Raw genomic sequence first — 27,875 nt, 5'->3', positions numbered from 1 at the left:
CACATAGAAAGGAAGCGCCAAGGTCACACAGCCTGACAGTGCGGGAGATTCAAGTCCCGGGAGAATGAAAACACTGGCAGAGTGCTCACGGGTGAGCGCATTTGTGCGCACGCGCGATCGCACCGGCACAGAGCCGGGCCAGGGTTTGAACGCTCCAGGTGCTTCCTGAAGGCCAGCCCCCAAACCACAGCCACGGGCTCCCCAGCCCGCCGGGGCCACAGAAGGGGCGGGGAAGGGGAGAGAGGCGGTGGAGGAGATCGGGAATCGGGACAAGGCAGGAGAAGAGAGGAAGAGAAGTGGGAAGACCTAATTGTGATTGGATTATCAGAGACCCGGGGGGCGGCGCTTTCGTGACAGGAGGATATTTAAACGTGCGGTCATGTGATGGGGCCAAGATGGCTTTCCTCAAGCTGTTCCCATTGCTGCTGAGCGCCGGGCTCTTCCCATGGCCCTCTCCGAGCTCGGGTTCTCCGCTGACGGAGCCGCGAAAGGAGCCGCCGCCTCTGGTCATTTGGCACGGCATGGGTGAGCGGGGCAAGGCCGGGCGGGGGCCGCTAATAGCGGCGGGGTGCAGCCGCTGCCGGGTCCCTTTCCTTGGGGAAGAAACGGATCCGCAAGGAGATCCCCGGGTCGGGGTCAGGCAGCCGCGCCGCTGGCCCTGCCCCGGAGCCGCGGCTCCTCTGCGGGGCCTCATTTAACGAAGGCTCCCTTCCGGGAGCTCGGAAAGGTGTCCCGGCGCTCTCCTGCCGGCAGCCTTGGGAGGCCCCTTTAGAAGGGAATGCCCGCCGGAGGCAGCTGTGCGCGAGCGGGCGGCGCGCTGGTCACTTAACCTGTGCCCCAAGCAAGGATTTGGGCTGCAGGTAGCTGGTGTTGGGCCCCCTCCTGTGACCCACGGACTGTAGCTGAACCGGGACCAAGCATCGCTAAGCCAAAGATTGAGCGCTGGTGCTGGTCTTAGAGACCACACGTGAGCAAAGGGTCTGTGGTCCCCCGGAATTCCTCCTAATGCCAGGTCAGTGCTCTCTATCGGGTGACCCAGCAGCCCGCCGAGGCCGCCAAGCCCGGCTCGTGAAACCTGCCTGTAAGACGAGCATTCCTTCCATAGTATCTGTTACCTTTTAGCCCTGATATACTAGAATCGCCTTAGATCAATGGCTAGAAAAACGATCTAGTCTAATCCCCCCCCCATATGCAGATAAAGGCTGAGAGAGAGCTAACCTTCTTGAGGACAGGAAGCATCTTTTCTTTATTCCCAGTTTCGTTCACTTAGCGCAATGCTTGGCACACAGTTGGTGCTTAATAAGTGTCTTCTCAGAGGTGGATTAATGTGCTACCCAGAAAGTTGCAGAGCTGAGATTGGAAGCCAGGTTTGGTGACTTCAAATCCACAATTCTGTCTCCATACTTCTCGTTTGTGGACTGACAGTCATTTTCTGGGGATGAAAAAAAAGGGAAGTGAGAGCCGCCAATATTCCTTTATAGCTATGAGTAATATGGATGTGAAAGCTTTTGTAGCCTCAAAATTGCTATGCAAACATGATTTCATTCTTCACCAGGGCAAGGAGTTTATTGCTATATATCATGGTTTGGATGGAAAAAATCCTGCCCTGGGCCTAACTTTCTGTTGACCAGCCTCTCTGTGATTAGGTGGGATATAGTTCCCACCTAATACAGTTCTTTGCAGTTTGCCCTGGCTACATAAGAACATCAGTGGAGGAAGAGGTGATTATCAGTAGTACTCCAGCAGCCCTCCATAGGAAGAAAAGGTAGCTTGAGTAGCACTTCTATGAACCCTTCCCTGATCTTAGCTCACCTTTGCTTTTCTGCCCTTTACACTCAATCACATTCTCATCACATTCTAACATGGCTATTGTAAGTCCATGGAATCTAGAGCGAGAAGTAGCTTTAAAGCTAATTGTTACACTTGGAAAATTGATCCAATGGTGTTAGTTTCATTATGGTTTGCAAATTACTTGTCTCATTTCATCTTCATAGTACAATAACTATCAGTTTATTAATTTGTTAATGTCTTCATTCTGACTCAGAACTTCAGTGATTTGCCCGAGTTAACAGTGTTAGTTAGCAGAGCCAGAACATGAAGCAAGGTTTTTTTCCCCACATGTTATTCTTATTCCAGAATATCACACTGAGAATAAGGACTAATGATATCTTTCATCCCTAGTATCTTACATGTTTACCTAGATCCTTGAAGTCTCCCAGTAATTTTGTGAAATAGGTACTACCAGATAGTGAGGAACAGTTGCCTGGAGTACTGGACATGGAGGACAGTTTTAAATTCTACTACAGATTCTTGGTAGCTAGGTGGCCCTGAAAAAATAAATCGTTTAATTGCCCTGTGCCTCAGTTTGCTCAGCTGTAAAACAAGACCTGATGTTTTCGGGGCAGCTAGGTGGCGCAGTGTATAGAGCACCAGCCCTGAAGTCTGGAGGACCTGAGTTCAAACCTGGTCTCAGACACTTAACACTTCCTACCTGTGTGACCCTGGGCAAGTCACTTAACCCCAACTGCTTTAGCAAAGGGGAAAAAAAAATCTCTTCTGTGATCTTAGGATAGTACATGTCAAGCAAGCCAGTATTCTCATTTTACAAATGAGATAAGACTCAGGAGAGGGAAGTGACTTGCCCAAAATTACAGCTAGAAAATTTTCCCAATCCCAAGGCCAGTGTTCTTTCTGTTGTACCAGGCTTGTTAAATGTGTAAATTGAAGCACAGCTGCATTATTGGTACCTCATTACATTGTTGGGGCTCCTGAGGCTCCTGATGATGTGTGATACCAAAACCTTCATGTGTTTTCTTTCTTTTTGTCCTGTCTAGGAGACAGCTGCTGTAACCCCTTGAGTATGGGGGCCATAAAAAAGTTGGTTGAGCTCAAAATACCAGGAATTTATGTGTTATCACTGGAGATTGGAAAGACTCTGATTGAGGTAATACACTCACAAAGCTAAGTTACTGAGGGACCTTGGCTTTGAGGAGTTCATGATATGGTTGAAAAGTGATTCATATGGTTTCACTTTTTTCTTTTAGCATTTTTCCTGAGAAGATAATTTTATTGGAGCTTTCAGTGGCCCAAAGGAGAGACTACCAGTCTGCTGGGCTAGTGGGAGGATTTATGTTTCCTTCATGTTGAAGGAAACTGGAATCCTTCTAGAATAAGAGATGTCTAGCCTGTTAGAAGCCATATCTTGTCTTCACTTAAAGATGAAGAAACTAAGAACAAAGGGGACCAGTATTTACCCAAAGATATGACTCATAACAAAGCAGTAAGTTAAAAGCAGAGCAAAGGAAGAAGAGAAATGAAGAGGATTTTAAACTGTGTAGAAACTTGGTTTTCATTAACTCTCTTCTTCCCCTTCTTTTTTTCTCCTTCCTTTCCTTTTTCTTCCCTTTTCTTCCTTTTCTTTTGCTTTCCTCTACCTCCTCTCATATATCCCTCTCTCCTCTTTTTTCCTCTTATCATTTTCATCCCTTCTCTTTCCTTCCCTTCTATTTCCTCCTCTTCCTTCTCTCCCTCCTTTCCCTTCCTACTCAAATTTCTCTCCTGTTTTCTCTTTCTCTTTCTCTCTCTTCTCTTTTCCTCCTCCATTCTTCTCCCCTCTCCCCTTTCCCTCTTTGGTTTCCTTTTCTTTTTCATCTTTTTTTCCCTTCTTTCCTCCTTTCCTTTGCCTCTCCTTTTCTTCCTTCTCCTCTATTACCTTTCCCACTTTCTTCTCCTTTCCCCCTTTCTTATCTCCTTCTATTCTTCCCTTCTATCCCCCTTTTCTTATTCTCCTTTCCCCCCCTTTCCTCCTCTTCATCACTTTTCCCCCCTTCTATCTCCTCCTCTTTCCTCCCTTTCCCTGTCCACTCCCCTTTCTTCTTCTCCTCCTTCCTCCCTCTGCCCCCTCTTTCTTTCCTTCTCCTTTTCCCTTCTCCTATTCTCTTCCCTTTTTTCCCCTCTGCTACTTCCGTCTCTTCCTTCCCTCCTCCTGCCTTTCTTCTCTTCTTTCCTTTCCCCCTCCTTTTCTCCTCCCTTCTCCTCTATTCCCTTCCCTTCTTTCCTCCCTTCTCCCCCTCCTTCCTTCCTTCTCCCCTTTTCTCCTCTTCTCCCTCTCTGCCCCTCCTCCCTTCTGCCTTTTCCCTTCCCCTCTTCCCTTCTCCTCTTCTTCATCCCCTCTGCCCCCCTCCTTTCCTTCCCTCCCCCCTCTTCAGGATATGGAGAACAGCTTCTTCTTAAATGTGAATCACCAGGTGGCTCTGGTGTGTGAGATGCTTGCCAAGAACCCCAAGCTGCAGCAGGGCTACAATGCCATGGGCTTTTCCCAAGGTGGTCAGTTTCTGTAAGTACCTTTCTCTCACCTTCATGGTTAAGGACTTTCTTGGTATTTTCACAAAAGCAGTAGCATGTGCTCAGTCCTCCTAGGACCTGCAGGATCTTTTACACATCGTCTCATTTAAGCTTCAAAGCACTCCACTAAGGTAATTAAGCCCATTATATAGATGAGGAAACTGAGCTTCATGAGATTAAGTGACTTGCCCAGGGTCTCCTAGCTGGTAAGTATCTGAGGCTGGATTCAAACTCGGGATTCCTGATTCCATAACTACATTTTCTTTACCTATCAAACAGATGCGTTTCCTTACATTCAGTCAGTAAGGTTTTAATTAAGTGTCTGGCTCCCTGCCAGACACTGTGCAAGTGCTGGGGATACAAAGAAAGACAAAATTAGTCCCAGCCCCCGAGAAGCTCTTGCTAATAGGAGGCAGAGATGGCTTGTGGAGGGAAAGCCTTAGTGTCCAAGGGGGCCCGGAGGGGCCTGGGGGATGGGCAGAGGCAGTGCATGAGGAAGTGGCCAGTCTCATAGAGGAACACAAAGCAGGGCTTCCTGATTCTGGTCATGGAGCTTCACCTTACATGCAGTCTCAGCTTCCTCATCTACAGAATGAGCACAGACCCATAGCAGCCCATAGTAAAGAGGGAATTGGGGTGCATTTGCTGCTGGGGCCGAGCGGCCGAGTCCAACAAGCCGGATGAATATGGAGAGCGATCAGGATGAGGATGGAGACAGAGCAGGAGCAGTCTGAGTGGGATGAGGATGGAGACTAATCAGGAGCAATCTGGGCAGGATGAGGATGGAGACCGAGCAGGAGGATTCTGGGCAGGATGAGGATGGAGAGCGACTGGCATGAGGATGGCGAACAAGTCATAGCTTTCTGGGCAGGATGAGCATGGAGAGAGATTGGGATGAGGATGGAGACCAAACTGGAGCAGTCTGAGCAGGATGAAAGTGGAGAACAAGCAGGAGCAGTCTGGGCCGGATGAGGATGGAGAGCAAGCGGGAGGAGGATGGAGACCAAAAACTGGAGAAGTCTGAGCGGGATGAGGATGGAGACTGGAGCAGGAGCAGTCTGAGCAGGATGAGGACGGACACCAAACAGGAGCAGTCTGAGCAGTCTGAGCGGGATGAGGAGACCAAACTGGAGCAGTCTGATTGGGATGAGGGTGGAGACTTGAGCAGGAGCAGCCTGAGCTGGATGAGGATGAAGATCGGAGCATGAGCAGTCTGAGCAGGATGAGGATGGAGAGCGAGTGGGATGAAGATGGAGACCAAACGGGAACAGTTTGGGCAGGATGAGGATGGAGACCGGAGCAGGAGAAGTCTGAGCAGGAAGAGGATGGAGAGCAATCGAGATGAGGATGGAGAACAAGCTGGAGCAGTCTGGGCAGGATGAGGATGGAGAACAAGCTGGAGAAATCTGAGCAGGATGAGTACGCAGAAGGAGCAGGATGAAGATGGAGACCAAGAAGGAGCAGTCTGAGCGGGATAAGGATGGAGAACAATCCGGAACTTTCTGGGCAGGATGAGGATGGAGATCAAACTGGAGTAGTCTGAGCAGGATGAAAATTGAGACCAAGCAGGAGCAGTCTGGGTGTGATGAGGATGGAGAGCGAGCGGGATGAGGATGGAGAGCGAGCGGGATGAGGATGGAGAGCGAGCGGGATGAGGATGGAGAGCGAGCGGGATGAGGATGGAGAGCGAGCGGGATGAGGATGGAGAGCGGAGCATGACCAGTCTGAGCGGAATGAGGATGGAGAGCGATCGGGATGAGGATGGAGACCTGAGCAGGAGCAGTCTGAGCAGGATGAGGATGGAGAGCGATCGGGATGAGGATGGAGACCTGAGCAGGAGCAGTCTGAGCGGGATGAGGATGTGGAGCGAGCGGGATGAGGATGTGGAAGGAGCCGAAGCAGTCTGAGCAGTCTGGGCCAAATTGAGACCAAACCGGAGCAGGATGGAGAGCGAGCGGGATGAGGATGGAGAGCGAGCGGGATGAGGATGGAGACCAAGAAGGAGCAGTCTGAGCGGGATGTGGATGTAGAGCGAGCGGGATGTGGATGTAGAGCGAGCGGGATGTGGATGTAGAGCGAGCGGGATGTGGATGGAGAGCGAGCGGGATGTGGATGGAGAGCGAGCGGGATGAGGATGGAGAGCGGAGCATGACCACTCTGAGCGGGATGAGGATGGAGACCAAGCAGGAGCAGTCTGGGTGTGATGAGGATGGAGAGCGAGCGGGATGAGGATGGAGATCAAACTGGAGTAGTCTGAGCAGTCTGGGCCAAATTGAGACCAAAACAGAGCAGGATGGAGAGCGAGCGGGATGAGGATGGAGAGCGAGCGGGATGAAGATGGAGAGCGAGCGGGATGAGGATGGAGAGCGAGTGGGATGAGGATGGAGAGCAAGAAGGAGCAGTCTGAGTGGGATGAGGATGGAGAGCGAGCGGGATGAGGATGGAGACCAAGAAGGAGCAGTCTGAGCGGGATGAGGATGGAGAGCGAGCGGGATGAGGATGGAGACCAAGAAGGAGCAGTCTGAGCGGGATGAGGATGGAGAGCGAGCGGGATGAGGATGGAGACCAAGAAGGAGCAGTCTGAGCGGGATGTGGATGGAGAGCGAGCGGGATGAGGATGGAGACCAAGAAGGAGCAGTCTGAGCGGGATGTGGATGGAGAGCGAGAAGGAGCAGTCTGAGCTGGATGAAAATTGAGACGAAGCAGGAGCAGTCTGGGTGTGCTGAGGATGGAGAGCGAGCGGGATGAGGATGGAGAGCGAGCGGGATGAGGATGTGGAAGGAGCCGAAGCAGTCTGAGCAGGATGAGGATGTGGAGCGAGCGGGATGAGGATGTGGAAGGAGCCGAAGCAGTCTGAGCAGGATGAGGATGGAGAAGGAGCAGGATGAAGATGGAGACCAAACCGGAGCAGTCTGAGCAGTCTGGGCCAAATTGAGACCAAACCGGAGCACGATGGCGAGCGAGCGGGATGAGGATGGCGAGCGAGCGGGATGAGGATGGCGAGCGAGCGGGATGAGGATGGCGAGCGAGCGGGATGAGGATGGAGAGCGGAGCATGACCAGTCTGAGCGGGATGAGGATGGAGACCAAGCAGGAGCAGTCTGGGCAGGATGAGGATGGAGAGCGAAGCAGGAGCAGTCTGGGCAGGATGAGGATGGAGAGTGAGCGGGATGAGGATGGAGAGCGAGCGGGATGAGGATGGAGAGCGAGCGGGATGAGGATGGAGAGCGAGCGGGATGAGGATGGAGAGCGAGCGGGATGAGGATGGAGAGCGAGCGGGATGAGGATGGAGAGCGATCGGGATGAGGATGGAGATCAAACTGGAGTAGTCTGAGCAGGATGGAGACCGGAGCAGGAGCAGTCTGAGCGGGATGAGGATGTGGAGCGAGCTGAAGCAGTCTGAGCAGTCTGGGCCAAATTGAGACCAAACCAGAGCAGGATGGCGAGCGAGCGGGATGAGGATGGCGAGCGAGCGGGATGAGGATGGAGACCAAGAAGGAGCAGTCTGAGCGGGATGAGGATGGAGACCAAGAAGGAGCAGTCTGAGCGGGATGAGGATGGAGAGCGAGCGGGATGAGGATGGAGACCAAGAAGGAGCAGTCTGAGCGGGATGAGGATGGAGAGCGAGCGGGATGAGGATGGAGACCAAGAAGGAGCAGTCTGAGCGGGATGAGGATGGAGAGCGAGCGGGATGAGGATGGAGACCAAGAAGGAGCAGTCTGAGCGGGATGAGGATGGAGAGCGAGCGGGATGAGGATGGAGACGGGAGCAGGAGCAGTCTTAGCTGGATGAAAATTGAGACCAAGCAGGAGCAGTCTGGGTGTGATGAGGATGGAGAGCGAGCGGGATGAGGATGGAGAGCGAGCGGGATGAGGATGGAGAGCGGAGCATTACCAGTCTGAGCGGGATGAGGATGGAGACCAAGCAGGAGCAGTCGGTGTGATGAGGATGGAGAGCGAGCGGGATGAGGATGGAGAGCGAGCGGGATGAGGATGGAGAGCGAGCGGGATGAGGATGGAGACCAAGAAGGAGCAGTCTGAGCGGGATGAGGATGGCGAGCGAGCGGGATGAGGATGGCGAGCGAGCGGGATGAGGATGGAGAGCGAGCGGGATGAGGATGGAGAGCGAGCGGGATGAGGATGGAGACCAAGAAGGAGCAGTCTGAGCGGGATGAGGATGGCGAGCGAGCGGGATGAGGATGGAGACCAAGAAGGAGCAGTCTGAGCGGGATGAGGATGGAGACCAAGAAGGAGCAGTCTGAGCGGGATGAGGATGGAGACCAAGAAGGAGCAGTCTGAGCGGGATGAGGATGGAGAGCGAGCGGGATGAGGATGGAGACCAAGAAGGAGCAGTCTGAGCGGGATGAGGATGGAGAGCGAGCGGGATGAGGATGGAGACCAAGAAGGAGCAGTCTGAGCGGGATGAGGATGGAGAGTGAGCGGGATGAGGATGGAGAGCGAGCGGGATGAGGATGGAGAGCGAGCGGGATGAGGATGGAGAGCGAGCGGGATGAGGATGGAGAGCGAGCGGGATGAGGATGGAGAGCGGAGCATGACCAGTCTGAGCGGAATGAGGATGGAGAGCGATCGGGATGAGGATGGAGACCTGAGCAGGAGCAGTCTGAGCAGGATGAGGATGGAGAGCGATCGGGATGAGGATGGAGACCTGAGCAGGAGCAGTCTGAGCGGGATGAGGATGTGGAGCGAGCGGGATGAGGATGTGGAAGGAGCCGAAGCAGTCTGAGCAGTCTGGGCCAAATTGAGACCAAACCGGAGCAGGATGGAGAGCGAGCGGGATGAGGATGGAGAGCGAGCGGGATGAGGATGGAGACCAAGAAGGAGCAGTCTGAGCGGGATGTGGATGGAGAGCGAGCGGGATGTGGATGTAGAGCGAGCGGGATGTGGATGTAGAGCGAGCGGGATGTGGATGGAGAGCGAGCGGGATGAGGATGGAGAGCGGAGCATGACCACTCTGAGCGGGATGAGGATGGAGAGCGAGCGGGATGAGGATGGAGATCAAACTGGAGTAGTCTGAGCAGTCTGGGCCAAATTGAGACCAAACAGAGCAGGATGGAGAGCGAGCGGGATGAGGATGGAGAGCGAGCGGGATGAAGATGGAGAGCGAGCGGGATGAGGATGGAGAGCGAGCGGGATGAGGATGGAGAGCAAGAAGGAGCAGTCTGAGTGGGATGAGGATGGAGAGCGAGCGGGATGAGGATGGAGACCAAGAAGGAGCAGTCTGAGCGGGATGAGGATGGAGAGCGAGCGGGATGAGGATGGAGACCAAGAAGGAGCAGTCTGAGCGGTATGAGGATGGAGAGCGAGCGGGATGAGGATGGAGACCAAGAAGGAGCAGTCTGAGCGGGATGTGGATGGAGAGCGAGCGGGATGAGGATGGAGACCAAGAAGGAGCAGTCTGAGCGGGATGTGGATGGAGAGCGAGAAGGAGCAGTCTGAGCTGGATGAAAATTGAGACGAAGCAGGAGCAGTCTGGGTGTGCTGAGGATGGAGAGCGAGCGGGATGAGGATGGAGAGCGAGCGGGATGAGGATGTGGAAGGAGCCGAAGCAGTCTGAGCAGGATGAGGATGTGGAGCGAGCGGGATGAGGATGTGGAAGGAGCCGAAGCAGTCTGAGCAGGATGAGGATGGAGAAGGAGCAGGATGAAGATGGAGACCAAACCGGAGCAGTCTGAGCAGTCTGGGCCAAATTGAGACCAAACCGGAGCACGATGGCGAGCGAGCGGGATGAGGATGGCGAGCGAGCGGGATGAGGATGGAGAGCGAGCGGGATGAGGATGGAGAGCGGAGCATGACCAGTCTGAGCGGGATGAGGATGGAGACCAAACCGGAGCAGTCTGGGCAGGATGAGGATGGAGAGCGAAGCAGGAGCAGTCTGGGCAGGATGAGGATGGAGAGCGAAGCAGGAGCAGTCTGGGCAGGATGAGGATGGAGAGCGAGCGGGATGAGGATGGAGAGCGAGCGGGATGAGGATGGAGAGCGAGCGGGATGAGGATGGAGAGCGAGCGGGATGAGGATGGAGAGCGAGCGGGATGAGGATGGAGAGCGATCGGGATGAGGATGGAGATCAAACTGGAGTAGTCTGAGCAGGATGGAGACCGGAGCAGGAGCAGTCTGAGCGGGATGAGGATGTGGAGCGAGCTGAAGCAGTCTGAGCAGTCTGGGCCAAATTGAGACCAAACCAGAGCAGGATGGCGAGCGAGCGGGATGAGGATGGCGAGCGAGCGGGATGAGGATGGAGACCAAGAAGGAGCAGTCTGAGCGGGATGAGGATGGAGACCAAGAAGGAGCAGTCTGAGCGGGATGAGGATGGAGACCAAGAAGGAGCAGTCTGAGCGGGATGAGGATGGAGAGCGAGTGGGATGAGGATGGAGACGGGAGCAGGAGCAGTCTTAGCTGGATGAAAATTGAGACCAAGCAGGAGCAGTCTGGGTGTGATGAGGATGGAGAGCGAGCGGGATGAGGATGGAGAGCGAGCGGGATGAGGATGGAGAGCGGAGCATTACCAGTCTGAGCGGGATGAGGATGGAGATCAAACTGGAGTAGTCTGAGCAGGATGAGGATGGAGACCAAGAAGGAGCAGTCTGAGCGGGATGAGGATGGAGAGCGAGCGGGATGAGGATGGAGACGGGAGCAGGAGCAGTCTTAGCTGGATGAAAATTGAGACCAAGCAGGAGCAGTCTGGGTGTGATGAGGATGGAGAGCGAGCGGGATGAGGATGGAGACGGGAGCAGGAGCAGTCTGAGCTGGATGAAAATGGAGACCAAGCAGGAGCAGTCTGGGTGTGATGAGGATGGAGAGCGAGCGGGATGAGGATGGAGACGGGAGCAGGAGCAGTCTGAGCTGGATGAAAATGGAGACCAAGCAGGAGCAGTCTGGGTGTGATGAGAATGGAGAGCGAGCGGGATGAGGATGGAGAGCGGAGCATGACCAGTATGAGCAGGATGAGGATGGAGACCAAGCAGGAGCAGTCGGTGTGATGAGGATGGAGAGCGAGCGGGATGAGGATGGCGAGCGAGCGGGATGAGGATGGCGAGCGAGCGGGATGAGGATGGCGAGCGAGCGGGATGAGGATGGCGAGCGAGCGGGATGAGGATGGCGAGCGAGCGGGATGAGGATGGAGACCGGAGCAGGAGCAGTCTAAGCAGAATGAGAATTGAGAGTGAGCGGGATGAGGATGGAGACTGGAGCAGATACAGTCTGAGCGGGATGAGGATGGAGAGCGAGCGGGATGAGGATGGAGAGCGAGCGGGATGAGGATGGAGAGCGAGCGGGATGAGGATGGAGAGCGAGCGGGATGAGGATGGAGAGCGAGCGGGATGAGGATGGAGAGCGAGCGGGATGAGGATGGAGAGCGAGCGGGATGAGGATGGAGACCGGAGCAGGAGCCGTCTGGACGGGATGAGGATGGAGACCGGAGCAGGAGCCGTCTGGACGGGATGAGGATGGAGACCGGAGCAGGAGCCGTCTGGACGGGATGAGGATGGAGACCGGAATTGGGACGGAGAATATTGAGGGAAGAACGTTTTCAGTATCAGGCTTTGCAGATGAATGAGCTTTGAGGAAAGGCCATTAGCCGGGGCAGTTGAGAGAGCTCTGTAACTTTGCAGGCGACATTTGTGGCAGAATGGCGGGGCCAGAAACCAGACTGTGTAAAAAAAAAAACAGTGAATTGAAACAATTGAAGTATCTCTGCATTCTTTTCTTGGAGAGTACCCACAAAATGAAAAAAAGCTGGGAGCCAGATGATGGTTATTGAGGACAGAATCAAGGGAAGATGGGGGAATCGGGCAGTAGAGAAGCTAACAATATGCAGGAGGGGGACGATGGGCCGAAGGAGACAGGTGGTTTGGGGCAGCTGGTCCTCGGATTAGCAGGGAGGCAGCAGTGGTAGACGGGGAGGAGAGAAGGGTGGGCGGCCCATTTGTCAGGAGGCAGCGTTCTGGGCTGAGCCGTCTCTTCATCAGTGTGGTTCTGAGTTGCTCCCATCCGTGGTCCATCACATACTGTTGAGGGCGGTAGCCCCTTTGGTATTCTTTGTTTGATCTCCAACTTCCTTTGGGACTTGGACCTTTGATACAAGATCTGGTCAAACTAGTTTGGGCTATCTGAGGTGGCCAGGGTTTTACAGCTTCCATTCTAAATCTGCTCAAACAGACCAAATGGCATCAGGAAATTCCTTTTTGGGAAGAGACTTCTGTCTGTCCCCAAAAGATAACAAGAGAATCCTTATCTTAATTTACATCACTCTCAGGAACCTCCTTACATCACTGCATAAAAGAGAGAACGGGGATCTTCTCTTTGCAAATGGCCTTGTACCATGCAGCCATTTTGCCCACCGGCTCTTCGGTGTTTCCATTCTAATCAATAAAGACTATGTTTCCATACAGCATTAAGTAGCAAATTCCTTTGCTGGGGAACCCGCCATTGGTTACTTTGGGGAAGGAAGGAGAGAGAGAAAGGAACTGAACCATCTCTGTTTAAACCACGATTTACTCCTCAATTTACTGCTCATCATTTACTACTCATCAATACCAGGTTGGACTTCTAGCAGTGGGGTCTCCCCAGCACCCCACAGAACCCTGTTTTGTGACTTTTCACTTGACAAGTGAATCCGCTGGGGCCGCATCTTTCCTCCTCCTTTGCTCCCCCAGATGTTGTCCTGCGTGACCCCCCTCTTTGGTGCCCAGGGTCCCAGAGTCTGGAGGTGTCTGGGTTCAGACCTGTGCTCATGAAGGATCCCTTCTGATTCTCCGGGCTCCCCCTGCACCCAACAGTCCAGGTTTCCTGCTTTTATTCCTCCCCCCCAGCATGTTTGTTGTATGACAGCCTTCTCTAGATCTTAGGGTTACTTTCATGGCTGAAAGAGGATTTTAAGGGAAAGATTTAATTATACATTTAATTATAAATTTATAAATATATATAAATATTCCTTCCTCTGTGGCCAGCGGGGTGTCCTCTGCTCCAGGCCCAGGCTGCCCTGGGGGTGTTCCGGCTCTGGGGCTGCCCAGCTGGGGCTGTTTTAGGGGAGCTAAGGGGGCACTAGACCTTGGAGGGAAGCATCTGAGAGCCTGCAGATAGCCGTACACATGGGGAGATAAGGAGCACCTGGGGCACTAGGAAGGTTTCCTTTGAGCCCTGGGGACCTGGGTGCAAATCCTGCCACATCCCTCTTTCTTCAGTGGTCCTGCATCTACTTTCTGTGTCTTGGCTGAGGCTTCTTTCGCCCTGAGGTCTTTTCTAGAAAGTCTGGAGAAAACTTGGGACCCGATTTCTCTGAAAGCTGCGTCTTGAGCTGCCAGCTGGCCCCTTCTTGGGCTCAGTGACTTCAGGGAATTTTGGCCGCCCCCTGTGACCCTGCCCCACTCCTGGCTTTAACCTGGGACTGATCCGAGGAGCAGAACCCTCAGGGAGCCCGGCTCTGCCTCTAGTTAGCTTGGGCAAATAGAGGAGGCAAACAGCCTGCAGCTGCACTAGGGGAGAGGGGCAGGGCCTGGCGGTAGAAGGCTGAGACTGGAAGACTTGGCTCAGATGCCTCCAGCCGGGACGAGCCATGTGACCCTGGGCTCCTGGGACTGGGTCTTGTACAACGCTCCCCCCAAAAAAACCCTCTGCCTCGGCTCATCTGTCGGGTTCCTTCTGGAGGGAGAAGAGGCAGGAGGGAGGGAGGGACCGAGGGTCAGAGACATACAGAGATAGAATGAAGACACAGAGGGAAGGAGAGAGGAAGGGAGAGTCAGAGATGGAGGGGGACTGGCCCAGGGTCACACAACTGGAGCGTGTTCGGTGTCAGAGGCCAGACTCCTGATTTCTCCACGGTGCCGCCTAGCTGCTGCTTTAGGTTCAGTCTGTGGGCTTGTTTTTACACCCTTGGTTTCCCTTGTGATCCCCAGCATTTTATTTTATTCATCCAAAACCCTGAGGGGCGTCCGCCGGCTTTCCCAGACTGCCCGGGCGTCCAGGACCCACAAAAGGCCAGAAGCCGCATGGTTAAGGAGCAGGGAGACCCAGATCCCCGCGGGGATCCTCAGGGAGGATGAGGTGAAGGACTGGGCCCAGGAGTTCCTGGGCCCTGCAGGTCTGGGGGGGGGAAATGGACGGCCCAAAGGGGAAGTGGGGGAGGGGTGGGGGGCCTGTAGCTTCCAAGGAAACTTCTGGTTGGGGCTTGGTCACCTGAGACAAACCTGCAGGGTAAATTGGATTGTTCTTTTAATCTGCTCAGTGGTAAAAATAGTAGGGAAGCCTTCTCTTTAAAGGATTAAGCTGGGGTTAGGCTTGTTCTATTCTGTGCTCAGGCAGAGTTGGGAGGAAAGAGGCAGATTTAGGTGTGATGTGAGGGGAGAACTTTGTTTATTTAACCTTGTGAATTTTATTCAGAACCTGAGCAGGAAATAAAAGGAGCATTTCCTTATCCTTGTGGAACCGGAGAGGATCTTAAGGAAGAAGCCTGTAGTAATTTCTGCCTGTAGTAAATTCAGCTCACCCTTTGAAGGCAGAGGCAGAGTGATCCTCAGGCGCTTTGTTGGAGGAAGTCAGGCAGCAAACTTATTAAGCGCCTACTATGTGCCAGCCAAGGTGCTGTCTATGGGAGGGGGAGAGGGAGAAAAATTTGGAAGAATGCTTTGCAAAGGTAAATGTTGAAAACTAATTTTACGTGTATTTGAGAAAACAAAATGCTATTAAACATTTTTTTAAAAACCCCAAGATTCTTAGGATATAACTATATTAATTATATACAATTATATAACATAGCGATGTGTATAAAATATATACATACAACTTATATATAGACTATGTTAATTATGTTACAGCCAGTCTCAGAGGGAACGCGCCAGCACAGGTTGAGAGGGGGAGGGCCCTTGCAGAAGGTGGGCTCTGGTGAGTGTGGCCTCTGGGTCCCTCGCAGCCCCAGAATTCATGAGGAGGAGCAGGGAGGGCTGTGGAGAGGGCTTCCTTTAAGCACGCTGACATTCATGTTTCTCTCCACAGGAGGGCAGTGGCGCAGAGGTGTCCCTCACCTCCCATGATCAACCTGATTTCCGTGGGTGGACAGCATCAAGGTAATTCCCGCTTCCTTCCCTGGCTCCATCTGGACTCTGGGCTCCCTGGGCTGCCTGTCCTCAGGCCAGAACAAAAACCTAGAACCCGATGGGGTCGGCCGCCAACTTGGTGGAATTAGGGGAACCTGGACGATAAGGGCTGATCACTGATTGGGCTAATGGCCTTCCCATGGGGACCTCTGACCCAGGGCAGGGGGGGAGGGAGCGGAGGGAAGCTTCTGAGGCTGCTGACTTAGAGAACTTGATCTACTTTATTGTAGCTTTTTATTTACAAGACGTATGCGTGGGTAATTTTTCAGCACTGACAATTGCAAAACTTTCTGTCCCAACTTTTCCCCTCCTTCCCCCCACCCCTCCCCTAGATGGCAGCTTGACCAATACATGTTAAATATGTTAAAGTATAAGTTAAATGCAATGTAAGTATACATATTTATACCGTTATCTTGCTTCTCAAGAAAAACTGGATTTAGAAAGAAGGTAAAAAAACCTGAGAAGGAAAACACAAATACAATGACGGGAAGTGGAAATACTGCTCTACTTTTAGTGTATAGTTTCTGTAGCCCGCCCTCACTGCTCTGCATGTTGGGGAGCAGGCCTGGAGGGTTGAACTTGGCCCTTGGTCTGTGCTGCCTAGAGGTATTTGGGGGTTTGTGTCGATGGCTGCAGAAGTTGACCCCCAAAGCTGGGTCTTCATGAGGAGCTCCCCGAGGACCCCAGGGACGGCCTGAGAGCCGGGAGGTCAAGCTCGGGAGAATTTGGGGGCTGACGTCCTCAAGGAGGCAGCTGGGGGGCTCAGCGGATAGAGCTCTGAGTTCTAATCTGGCCTCAGATACTGCTGTGACTGTAGGCAAGTCACCCGGCCTTAATGCACAGGAGAAGGAAAGGGCCAGAAAACCCCATGGAGAGGGCTGGCGCGCTAGGGGGTCACAAAGACTCAGGCCTGAACAGCGGCCCCAGAGTGCCTAGGGAAGAATCCCCGGGGCCCTCGTGGACTTGGAAAACTACACGTGAACATCAGCAACCTCCTCTTGTATTTTTATGTTGGATTCTTATTTTCCAGTTACATTTTACTCTGATACAGCTTGGACTCTTCTGCCCGGGCTTCTTTTTCACCTGAGAAATCCTCACATGACCCGATATCGAGGTGTATAAAATAGGTGTGCCCATCCAGCATTATAGTAAACCATAACTTCCCGACCTCCCTGTTCAGTCTTGCTCTGGACAACTCCCCGATCCTGGGACCCTAGGAGCGGCCTGGCCCTTTGGGGGCTGCTCCCACCAGTGAGTGCATGTGCTTGTTCTCTCGCTGCAGGTGTGTACGGGCTGCCTCGCTGCCCAGGGGAGAGCTCCCATATCTGTGACTGGCTCAGGAAAACACTGAACGTGGGCGCCTACACCAAGGGTGTCCAGGAACGGTAGGTTCTGTCAGCGCTTCTGCTCCCAGGCAGCACCGGGAGCGGCCTGCTCCGAAGGCCTCGGGCCCTGCTGCTGTTACTGCCCAGGGCAGGGCCACCATGCCCCTGGTACTTCCAGGAAATACCTGAGAAAACTACTTCCGGGACCCCAGGCAAGTCACTTCACCTTGTCTGCCTCACTTTCTCTGGGAGAGGAAATGGCAAACCGGTCCAAGGGCTTTGCCAAGAAAACCTCAAATGGGGTCACGAAGAGTCTGAGCAACAGCCCCCTAGTTATGCCCCAGACTGGGCCTCCCCTGGCGAAGCCCACCCAGCTCCTGGGGCATAGAGCTGAGAGGTGCCCTCGAGGTCAGCTGCTCCAACCCCGTCTTTGAAGATGGAGGCACCAGGGCCACGAGGGAATAAGGGACAGGTGATGTGAGTCAGGGTTTCTTGAACCCTCAGCCAGCGTTCTTTCTACCCTTTGTCTAATTCTTTAGTCAATAAGAAGCTTCAGTGCACACACATAGAGAATGTGTCATCATGTAAACATATAAAAAGGAAAATGGAAGGAGGAATCTTTGAGAACTATGATGAAAAGGGGCAAATCACTAAACAAACCAGGATAGAGAGATTGCAAAAGACTTTCGGGATTTGTCCCTGCCAGGCTGCCGTCCCCTGGAAATGCGTCCGTGTTTTTCTTGCTGAGCCTGGCTGGGTTCTCCAGGATTTCATTGTTCCCCTAACTAAAACCCTTTGGCTGCCGTCACCCAGCCAGCTCCATGCCCCTCGGACTGTCCCGTAACTTAGCTCACATTTCTGTTGGTTTACAAGTGACTTTGCCAGCTAAAACCTGCATCTTCTCCTCAGGGCTTTCAGTTTGGCCGAGCCTGTGACTCCCAGCGACTGCTGCTTCCCTTTCTAAGTGTCCACAGACCCTCCGTCTAGTGATCAGTGGGGGGATTTGGCCAAGGGAGCATCGGGCCGGGCTGTAACTTCCTTCCCCGCTTCCTGAAAGTCCCGTCGCCCGTCTCCAGCCCCCTGGCCTTTCCGAGTGGCGGCCAGTCCCCAGAGATGGATGAGAGGCCCGGCCGTTCCTCCAATACCCAGTTGGGTCTGGGCCTGGAAGCCAGGAGCCCTTCCATTGTTTGGGCATTCCATTCTCTTGGGATGTTTGGTCTTTTTGGTAGTGAGACCCAAATTCTAATGGAGGAATAAGATAGAAGGACTGTGGGCTGGAGCGAGGGGAGCCTGTCGGTCTTGGACTGAGAAGCCGGATTCACGTTCTGGTGGCGTTCCTTACTGGCTGTGCCCTCTGGGAGTCAGCGGGCAGCCGGGGCACGCGGCGGCTGGCGCCCTGGCCCAGAGGCAGGAGGACGCCTGTTCCTCATCCGAAGTGACAGACCCAACTTCGTGCTCGTCGGGGAGCTCAGCGTGAGCACCTGCTGGGAAGGCAGCCCTCTGGGGCCTGGCAGCCGGACCCTCCTCGCTAGGCCACCACTGGCAGGGTTAGAGCCTGGGGGTGGCCACCGCCTGGCATTCGCATTCCCCAGGAGTTGGCACAAAGCAAGCCACGTGCCAACCTTTTCCTTTCATCCTAACATTGCTCTTTCTTGTGGGCTGACATTGCGCCCCTTTACTGGCAGCCTCTTTGGCCTGGAGCAGAAACATGCCCTTGCAGGTCCTTGCCAGGCTAAAAAGGCTTTGGGGTTTTTCTTGTCCACTCGCCAGGGAAATGGGTGAATCATCTGCTGGACTGGGGAGGGATGGGCTGCAGCCCGGGGTGCCCCACCGAGACAGCCACAGAGCCTGGCTAATGTTTATGTTCTAAATGCCCCTTCAGCCGCCCTTGTTTGCCATGCTCAGCACTTGCCCTGAGCCACAGCTAACTTCAGGTGCCCGCCTTCCTGGGCCCCTCTCCTTCACCGTTCCCACATGTTCTTTACCGATTGCTGCCCCTAGGCATCTGTCCCTCAGCTTCACTGGGGTCTTTCAGGAACCCAACCTCAGTGTTTCATTCATGGGAGTCTCCCCTCCCTCCCTGTAGAGTTCTCTGGCCAAGTGGCTCATCCCCAGCTTTTCTCTGCACTTTTGAGCCATTTCTGAAATACCCATTGCCCAACAAGTTCTGGCTTTCGTGTGGAAGAGGCATTGGTCCTGCCCAGCCCGAGAGGGCAGAACTTGGAGCCGTGGAGCGGCTGCAGACGCTGACCAAGTGTGACGTGCTCTTGTGGACATGCTAGGAAGTCCCTGGGAAGGAACATCTGCAGGATGGAGGGGCTAGAGCACGCCTTTGGAAGATTGGGAGAAAAATCAGGGGGTCTTCCAAGGAGAAGACTTAGGGTGGGCGAGGCACAAGCTTTGTCAAGTGCTTGAAGGAGCAGAGTGAAAGCAGGACCTGGAATCAGGAACCATGAGCCCCAGTTTTGTCATCTTTAAAATAGGAAAAAAAACCGCTTGAATCTTCATCGGGTGGTTGTGAGGAAACTTAGCAGTGCCTCAGGAAGCTGTTTTTTATCCATATTTGTCAGTCTGCCTGTCTAGCTTTCAAAGGGAAAGCCCACCGCCCCTTGGGTCCTGGGCCAGTCCCACGCCCCCCACCCTTTCCTTCCTCCGGGGGCACCTTTCCCAGTCTGAGCCCTTCTTTCTATACTTGCTGCCTCCTCACTGATTCTTTCCCTCCTGCCTTTAAACACGTGGGTCTCCTCTCAGAAAACTTTGGACTCTAACATCCCTAACAAGTGACCACTTCTAGCCATTGATCCATCTTCTCTTTCCTTTCATTGCCGGGCTAAATATGAGGTAGTTGCCCTCTTCACTGTTTCCTCCCAGCCCCTGTGGTCTGGCTTCCAAGCCCAGCACTATATCCAAAACCACGTTATCAGAATTTCTTTAAGAAAAAAGGTTTTCATTGATATCTTTTGTTTTCTTATCACCTGGCTATCCTCCTCCTTCCAGAGTCTTCTGTCATAACAAAAAAACAAAACAAATTTCAGTGAGACCAGTGAGCCCGTGAGAAGAATGTGTTCTGCGCAGAGCGGCAGGAGTGTGAGTCCTAGCCCCCTTCGTGCCTCTGCTCCCTCAGCCTGCCTGCCGTTGCCTGTAAAATGGGGCAGCTGGCCGGGGGGTGGTCCTTGTCACCTTCGGGGGGGGGTCCTCTGCTCCTGGGGCCGGAGGTCCTTGTGTTGGTGGGCTCGCTCTCAGCAGCCGGTAGTCCTGTTCCCTGGCCCGGCTGACGATCTTCATCTGGCATCTTGCTTCCTGGGGGTAGCCCCCAGGTTCTGGACCCTCTTCTCTCACTCTAGACTTGGCCCTCTCCTCAGTAGCCCTTTCGGGCCGATGTCCTGACTTCCCTGGAGGTCCTACAGAATCTGAAATTCAGCGTGTCCAAAGCTGAGCTCATTCTCTTTCTCCCAAACCCCTCTCTCTTCCTAAGACTCTGCTACTGTCAAGGGCATCCCCAGGCCCCCATGTGGGTGTGTGCCCCCTCCTGTTCTTCCCCACTTCCATCCTGGGACGTCCTGCCCATCTAACTTGCTGTTCTGCATCTCCTCCTCTCCTGGGGCACTGCCACTCTTCTGCTGCAGGCCCTGGGTCCCTGCAGAAGCCTCCAAGTGGCTCTGCCTGCTCCATCTAGTGCATCCTGGACTGAGCTGTCAAAAGGACCTTCCGAAAGCCCAGGGCTGACCACATCGGCCCGTCCACTCTCCCCCTTTCTTTCCAAATCAGTAACTCAGCCCGTCCTTATCGCCTTTAGGATCAAATATAAATCCCCTTTTGGGTATTCAGTCTTTTACTTCATGGGCCCTTGTGCCTCAGTACCGTCACACGCTGTACCAGTGATGCGGCCTCCCGGCTGGTCCTCCAAAACACCCCATCTCCCGACTTCAGGCACTTTTACCGGCTGTCCCCCATGTCTGGAAGGTTCTCCTTTCTTGTCTTTGTCTTCTGGCTTCCTTCAAGTCTCAGCTGAAATCCCTCCATCCACCAGAAACCTTTCCCAGTCCCCCTTAATGCTAGTGCCTTGTTAGGTGTTCTGTTTGTACCAAGTTGTTTTCTTGCTTTCTCCCCCATTAGGCTGAGAGTATGGACGGCTTTTTATCCTTCTTTGCATCTCAGTAAATAAATGCTTGTTATCTGACTTCTTGATGAATATTTTTCTAGGTTTGTCTTTATAAATCATACTGGTCATTTCTTACAGCACAGTGACATTGCGTTACATTCATACCAGTTTATTTAGCCTTTCCCCAATCAACGAGCATCTCCTTGGTTCCTAATTATTAGCAGCATATCACAGAAAAAATGCTGCCAAAAGTATTTTGTTATTTATGGAACCTGTTCTTCAAAGGCCACCTTGGGGCATATGTCTAGCCAGGGAAGCTCCGGAGTGGACTTGTAGTTACTGTATTTGCATAACTGAAAATCTCCAGTGGCCAACAATGCATCAGTGCGCCTGTCTGTCTTTCCAAAATCCCTCCAACATCGACTATTCCCATCTTTGAAAACCTTAATCAAAATTTGCTGAATGTAAGGTGAGACAGTTCTTGTTAGTAATTGGGAGCATTCTTTCATAGCTGGAAAGAGTTGCAATTCTTCGTCGAATTGTTTTGTTATCTCTTGACCACTTCTCGATGGGGAATACTGTTATTTTCTTGTCATATCCAAAGATGAAAGCTCTTCACCCCTCATTTTCTGTGACCTCTCTGTAATATTTGACAAGCATCCATCCCTCTCTCCCTGACTATTGTCACCTCTTCCCCTCGCTCCAGCCAGATCCTTCCCGCCCTTCCCGACGCAGCTCAGTCTCCCCCCGACTCTTCCTTGCACGGTGTTCCCTCAGCCTCTCGTCCTTTTTTCTGATCATCCAAACTGCAAGTGGCCCCTGATTTTAAGCTGCCTCCTCTGATTATTTTCTATAGAAGGCTTGTCTTTCCAAAGGAGCACTAGGGAACGCTGTCAGAGGAGACTTGGCGCAAATGCGTGCTGTGGTTGTGAGGTTCGCCACATGGAAGGAACACAGAAAACTTGGGGACGCGTCCCAGCTAGAATCTCCAGTTTTGTGGGGGGGAGTTCTAAAAGGTTTCACCACCTGTCGAGCGGGGATATCTGCCCTCCAGACCTCTGAGGCTGTGTGTGTGTGTTACATGTGTGATTCTTTTTAATGATAATAGTTGGCCAAGGAAAGTGGAAATTTACTGTTTTTAACTCAAGGAAGACATCCTGGAGGAGGCTTCAGGGCAGGGGGCGGTGGTAAGAATATGCTACAAAGGGAAGTGAACATGCATCATGCCCAACTAATAGAGGCGGAATCACGCAGGATAGACAGAGCTCTGAGCCTGGAGTCAAACACACTATCTGTGTGACTCTGGGTAAGTCACGATGTCTGTCTGCCTCAGTCTCCTCATCTGTAAAATGGGAATAATAATAGCATTTCTCTCCCAGGGTAGTTGTGAGGATCAGTTGCCATAATACTTGTAAAGTGCTCTGCTGTGTACATGCTACCTGTGACTGCTCCATCTGATGGAATCGGAGATCGGAGTTTGTGTCCTATCCCCCTTTGTGCCTCTGTGCCCCTCACTCTGCCTGCTGTTGCCTGTAAAATGGGGCAGCCGGCGGGGGGGTGGTCCTTGGGTCTGCTTCAGCTCCAGCTCTCAGCGAGAGCGGCGGCCCCTTGTCCCCGCCAGAGAAGATGCTCCCGATAGCTCCTGAATGTCCCTGGGCGTTTGTCCCCAGTCAGGGGCGTGGCCGTGCTCCAGAGGGACTGCGGGGCTCGGGCCATGGCCTGATGCTCTCCTTCCCGTCTCCCCCAGCTTGGTCCAAGCAGAGTACTGGCACGACCCCATCAAGGAGGACATCTACCGCAACAGCAGCATCTTCTTGGCCGACATCAACCAGGAGAGGGTGAGTCTCGGCGTTAGGAGAAGCCCGGCTTCTGGCCTGGCCTGGCTGTGAGGAGACGGCCTCTGAGAGGGGAGAGCCGCTGGGGCTCGTGGGCCGGCCCGGCCTCCCTGGCCCTGGGCTCCGAGGGCCTGCCCAGCTGGCTCACCTTCTGGGCTCGGGGCCGGGGGCTTGGCTCCAATTGCAGAATTCCACGGCCTGGTTTTGTTTGTCCATTGTCTCTCCTTTTTTAAATGTGGATGAAAAGTAGGGCATGGAGCCCAGGCACTTCTGCCCTCAGTGAAGTCCTGGGGGAAGCAGGACTTTAAATGTAATATTGTAATTATTTAATATTTAATATTGTAATTATTGTAATATTTAAATTGTAATATTGATGACGGATCTAGGGGCCTGAAGGGAGCTAGAGATGGGGCAATCTTTAACAAGAGTAGGGAGGAAAAGGGCTTTTACATCCAGATGGGGAAGGGACTCCTCACACTGGGCAGACGCCGGCTGGAACTAGCCCCTCGCCCTCTCCCACAAAGGCCCCGGTCAAAGGAACTGCCCGTTGGGTGACCCTGTTCTCTCCCAGGGCATCAATGAGACCTACCGGAAGAATCTGATGGCCCTGAAGAACTTTGTGATGGTGAAGTTCCTCAATGACTCAGTGGTGGACCCCGTGGATTCTGAGGTGAGGTGCCGGGGGTGTAGAAGGGGGTCCAGGAGACGGCTGGCCTGGGAAGGAGCACCTGCAGCTAGTTCGGGCCCAAGGTACACCCTGAGAAGTGCCCGCTGGCCGGTGTTGTCGGCATCAGCACCCAGTCAGGACACCCCGGTTTGTGGGTCACTTTTGACACTCGTGTCATGTGGCCGAGGTAGGTTCCCTCTGAGCCTCCTCTCCGATCCGTACGTCAGAGATGATGGGGGGCTTGCGCCACAGTGGCAGGCGTTTTTAGTCATTTTTAGGAAGGGTTCCCTCACTTGCTGTGTACTCCCAAGTCCCTATTGTTGTACAGAAAGTGCCTTGGGATCTTAGGCCAGAACAGCATGGCCACGGCCCTGGCAGTATGCCCCTGGACCAGCCTCACTTCGTGAGGAACAGCTTCCCAGAAGGCTGCCCACCGAGGAGATCAGAGTTCAGATCTTGCCTGGGACTTAGTTACCTTATCTGTTAAATGGGGACAATAGTAGTGTTTACTTCCCAGGGTTGTGAGGATTAAACCAGATTGACTTGTAAGGGTGCTTTGCTGGGTATCTTAAAGATTCTTAAAGATGTCTGCTAAGGTATCAAGAGGGTTGGGATCCGCACTGGAACCCCTCTCCTGAAACCATCAATATGGAAAACAGGTAGATTAAGGAAGAGAATGCTGAGCTTGGGAATCAGAAGGCTGAATCCAGACCCTGCCTGAGTGCTCCACAAACCAGAGCGTCCCATGAATTCTGGCTCTTAGGGACAGTGGCAGCATGAGGGTGCTGGCCTGTTATCCGGGAACCTCCTGTAGGGTAGGGGAAGGAGAGCTGGGTTTGGATTCCAAAAATCCGGGTTTGGATCTGGGATTTTGCTCTTGGTTCTTTCCCATTTCTCCACATGTAAATAGTAGCAAGAACTTGAGATGTTTGGCCACCAGGAAAGGCTGAGCGACTGACCCATATCTCTTCCCTGTCTCTTGTCTCCCTACACTCTCCTTTCCCAGTGGTTTGGATTTTACCGGAGTGGCCAAGCCAAGGAGACTGTCCCCCTGCAGGATACTGCCCTGTACACAGAGGTATTTTTCAGGTGGTGGGCACATGGGGAGGGACTTGCTTGCAAACTACAAACCCAAGTCCCTTGGATGGGGGGGAGGCTGCCTCAGGCCATCTGGGCACTTCTCTGGAGGCCCTGACTCAGATGTCCTCTAGGAGTCTGCTCCATGGCTTTGAAGCACTGGGGCCATCAGGCAGGCAGTCACTGAATGCTTACTGTGCCAGTTCAGGGAGGGCTGGGGAAATGAAGGAAGGCCTTCCTGGGCCACTGCTCAAAATGTAAGCGGGAGAAGAACTCCCCCACCCCAATCATAGCTGAGAGAATAAAAAGCACTGGGCTTGGAGTCAGAGGAAAATGTTGGCTCCTGCCCCTGCTAACCATATAATACTAGGCGAGTCACGTCTTTTCAAGCTCTGGTTTCCTCCTGTGTAAAATAAGAGATTTTGCAGAGCTTACCCCACAGTATTTTGGGGGAAGTACTTTGTCAACTTTAATGCACTATCTAAATGTCAGGCTATTATTAGTCCGCCAAGCTTTGCAGTGTAGGAAGAAAAACAGCATCCCTTTTTGCTCTATCAATTATTTTGTACAGAGAGATTTTGGGTTACATAGTGTGTTGGCTGCATGCTGGCTCCCTCTGGCAGGGATTCAGAGCCAGTACTAGGCCATCTGGGAGATGAAGCACTTAGAAACTAATCTTCACTTAAACCCCAAGTGCATAATTAATGGCCAGAGAAGAAATTTTGTCAGGGTTTTAAGCAAGGGTGTGGATTTGGTGAGGGTAGCCTAGGGGAGCCTAATTCCTCTAGTACCCACTACTAGGGAATGTGACTTCCTGCTTGCCTGGGTCTTTTACCATGGACTTGTTAGTATTTGGGCCCCACAGCAATCACACCAGCCACTGGGCAATCTATTCCAGTTCAAGTTGAACAGAGCCAGCCAGCCCAGTGACCCAGCCCTCTGACTCATTTGAGAGGTGGAACAGGCCATTTGCTTTAGGCCTCTCTGGTTTTGGAAGGCCACAACCCATGTGCAATAAACCCAAGGGAAGTAGAGTAATGTTACTGCTATGTAAAGGAACGTAGAGCACTGAGTGTCAGCATCTGGGCCCCTTTGGGAACCTTTCTTCCCATGCTGACTTTTCACAGGGCCTGCTGTGGTAGGCTTTTAAACAAACAACTGATTCTCCTCCGAACATGGTCTTTTTATGTATTATATATTTATATTACTACCTGCTGACCAGCCTATTTCCTCCATATATATTCTCAGGCTGTACTGCCCATCTTTTGGGCAGTACATCATTTTGTACTTTTGTACTGACATTCTAAAAACCCAGTCTCCTGACTTGTAGTTTTAGCTTGACATTACATGGATGCTAGTTTAGTTTGGAGTTAGCTGCCATGTTTACAAGGCTGCAGGATGGGGTGAGAGGAACACTGGACTCCAAACCCTCTGATGGGGACTTGAATTCCAGGTTGCTCAGGATCAGGAGTCTGGTGCTACTATGGACTACTTTTCCGAATACATTTTAAATAAACAAAATAAAAGAGGATTGCAAAGGAAACCACTTATATTGAAACAAAGATGTCCATTTCTTTCCCCATCCAAGTTCATGGCCCTCCCTGAAATTTCTCTACATTCCCGGGGAAGGGATAGGGTCTGTGGACCCCAGGGTAAGACTTACTTGACCTTTATTTACATAGAATTTCACTTTTCAAGATGGTGGCTATATGTGGGTGAGGCTGGGGGTGGAGATGGGGTGTTAAGGGGAAGAATTTTAGATTATTCTTAGCCCTGAGATTAAACATACAGGACCATGGTGCTTTTTGGGCCATTTATAGAGTGGATGGCTATCTTCCCTCTCCCCTTCCCCCCAATACCTACACATAAAGCCCTAAGCTTCAACTGCTGTATGAGTACAGACCACTTCCTCTTACAACATCACAACACAACTTGAACAGGACAATGGCAGGAAGTTTTTGCCAATTTTCACAGTAAAATTATGCCCCAAATAGCAGGTACCACAGAGGGCTAGGATGTAAACCCTGACTCCATGCTCACCTGCATCTGGCACAAATGCAGCTCTATCCTTCTGACCAATGTTTAGCTTTCTTAAAGCTAAAGGTTCAGAGAAGCCTTTGCCAGGAAGCTTCAGTGAACCTTTTTCTATTAACTTGATTTTTAGTTAGAAGATTAATGCTGTTTTTACTCCCTCCAGGACCGCTTGGGGCTTAAGGAAATGGACAAAGCAGGCAAACTAGTCTTCTTGGCTGTAGAGGGGGACCACCTTCAATTTTCTGAGCAATGGTTTTGTACAGCTCTTCTCCCATTCTTGGTGTGAAATCCTTGCTTCACTGAGGTTACTAACTGCAACAAGAACTCCAGGCACCCCAGCCCTTCCACAGCAACTTGGGGGGGGAGGGGGTCAATCAAGACTGTACTCTGCCCTTAGATGCAACTAACACTTCACTCTTTTCCTCATCTGACACTGTCTGAGGAGATAGAAGATCCTCATCTTATCTGCTTATTACTCAGGCCCAATCCACTGCCATATGGTAGGGAGTCCAAGTTTCATTAGCTAATAAGCATGAGGATTGTTTTACATGTCCTTGACTGTGGTCAAACCCAATTCTAGGTTATAGGCTGCTTTGCAGAAAACCAGGAGCAAAACAGTAACCTACAACAGCCTCTCCCTCCCTTTTCCCCAGTGTCATTTGTAGGGGACCAGTCTGAATTATAACTACAGGGATATAGTATAGAAATACTCCATTCAGAAATAACTCCTACTGGCTAAAAATTAAGCCAAATGAGGTGATTAAATGATCTGAATTGTCTGGATGTTCAATTTTGCTAGTGGGGTCTTGATCAAGGGAGTGAGTGAGTTTGGCTGGTATATTGTAGACTTTGGGAGCTCTCAGAGATGCCTGCATGGTGGTCTTGGTCTTGGCTCCTGCCTTTGGATTATGTATGTGTTTGGGGGGGGGGGAGCATCCTGCTGTGTGGCTTACTGTGTGAGGATACCAAAGAAAACAAGCCTTTTGGTATAAAAGGCCTGTGTGGCCCAGGAAGGAGATAGGGTCCTAGTCCCTGGAGGATTAGACTGTTTCCAAATTGGTCTAGTTTTCACAGCTTGCTCAGAATGACTGCTAAAGCCTCTCTTCTCATTGTGCTTCTATGGGAGCAATAAAAGTATTATTTTCCTTTAGACTCTGTGCAAAGGCTCTTAAAGCAAGAGGCACAAGTGTATCACACCCTGGAGGTGAAACAAGTGTGGGAAAGCCTACAGCATCTTGTCTCATAGCCATCCTTAGATTCCTGTTCTTTAGGTGGAAAAATATTAAAGAAAATGTCCAAGTATGTTTTGTTGGCTTTTTTGAAAAATAAAAATGCTGGTTTCTTACCTTCTATCAGTCTTTTAACTGTGATATTTCTAACCAACA

The 27,875-nt window shown here is 52.2% G+C and overlaps 1 protein-coding gene across 1 annotated transcript; it reads left to right on the top strand.

The window, feature by feature from the left end:
- Positions 1-314: 314 nt before the first annotated feature.
- Positions 315-27,840, top strand: PPT1 (palmitoyl-protein thioesterase 1). The gene is made up of 9 exons (XM_074305251.1): positions 315-525; positions 2,835-2,944; positions 4,209-4,336; positions 15,350-15,420; positions 16,733-16,835; positions 22,625-22,715; positions 23,284-23,382; positions 24,386-24,457; positions 26,654-27,840. The coding sequence occupies exons 1-9, from the start codon at positions 396-398 to the stop codon at positions 26,774-26,776; spliced, it is 927 nt and encodes a 308-aa protein (XP_074161352.1). The 5' UTR covers positions 315-395; the 3' UTR covers positions 26,777-27,840.
- The last annotated feature ends 35 nt before the right edge of the window (positions 27,841-27,875 follow it).

This window comes from Sminthopsis crassicaudata, chromosome 3 (assembly GCF_048593235.1).
Source record: "Sminthopsis crassicaudata isolate SCR6 chromosome 3, ASM4859323v1, whole genome shotgun sequence".
Taxonomy (NCBI): Eukaryota; Metazoa; Chordata; class Mammalia; order Dasyuromorphia; family Dasyuridae; genus Sminthopsis; species Sminthopsis crassicaudata.
The sequence above is the reverse complement of the archived record's forward strand: the minus strand, read 5'-3'. Positions and strand labels throughout refer to the sequence as shown.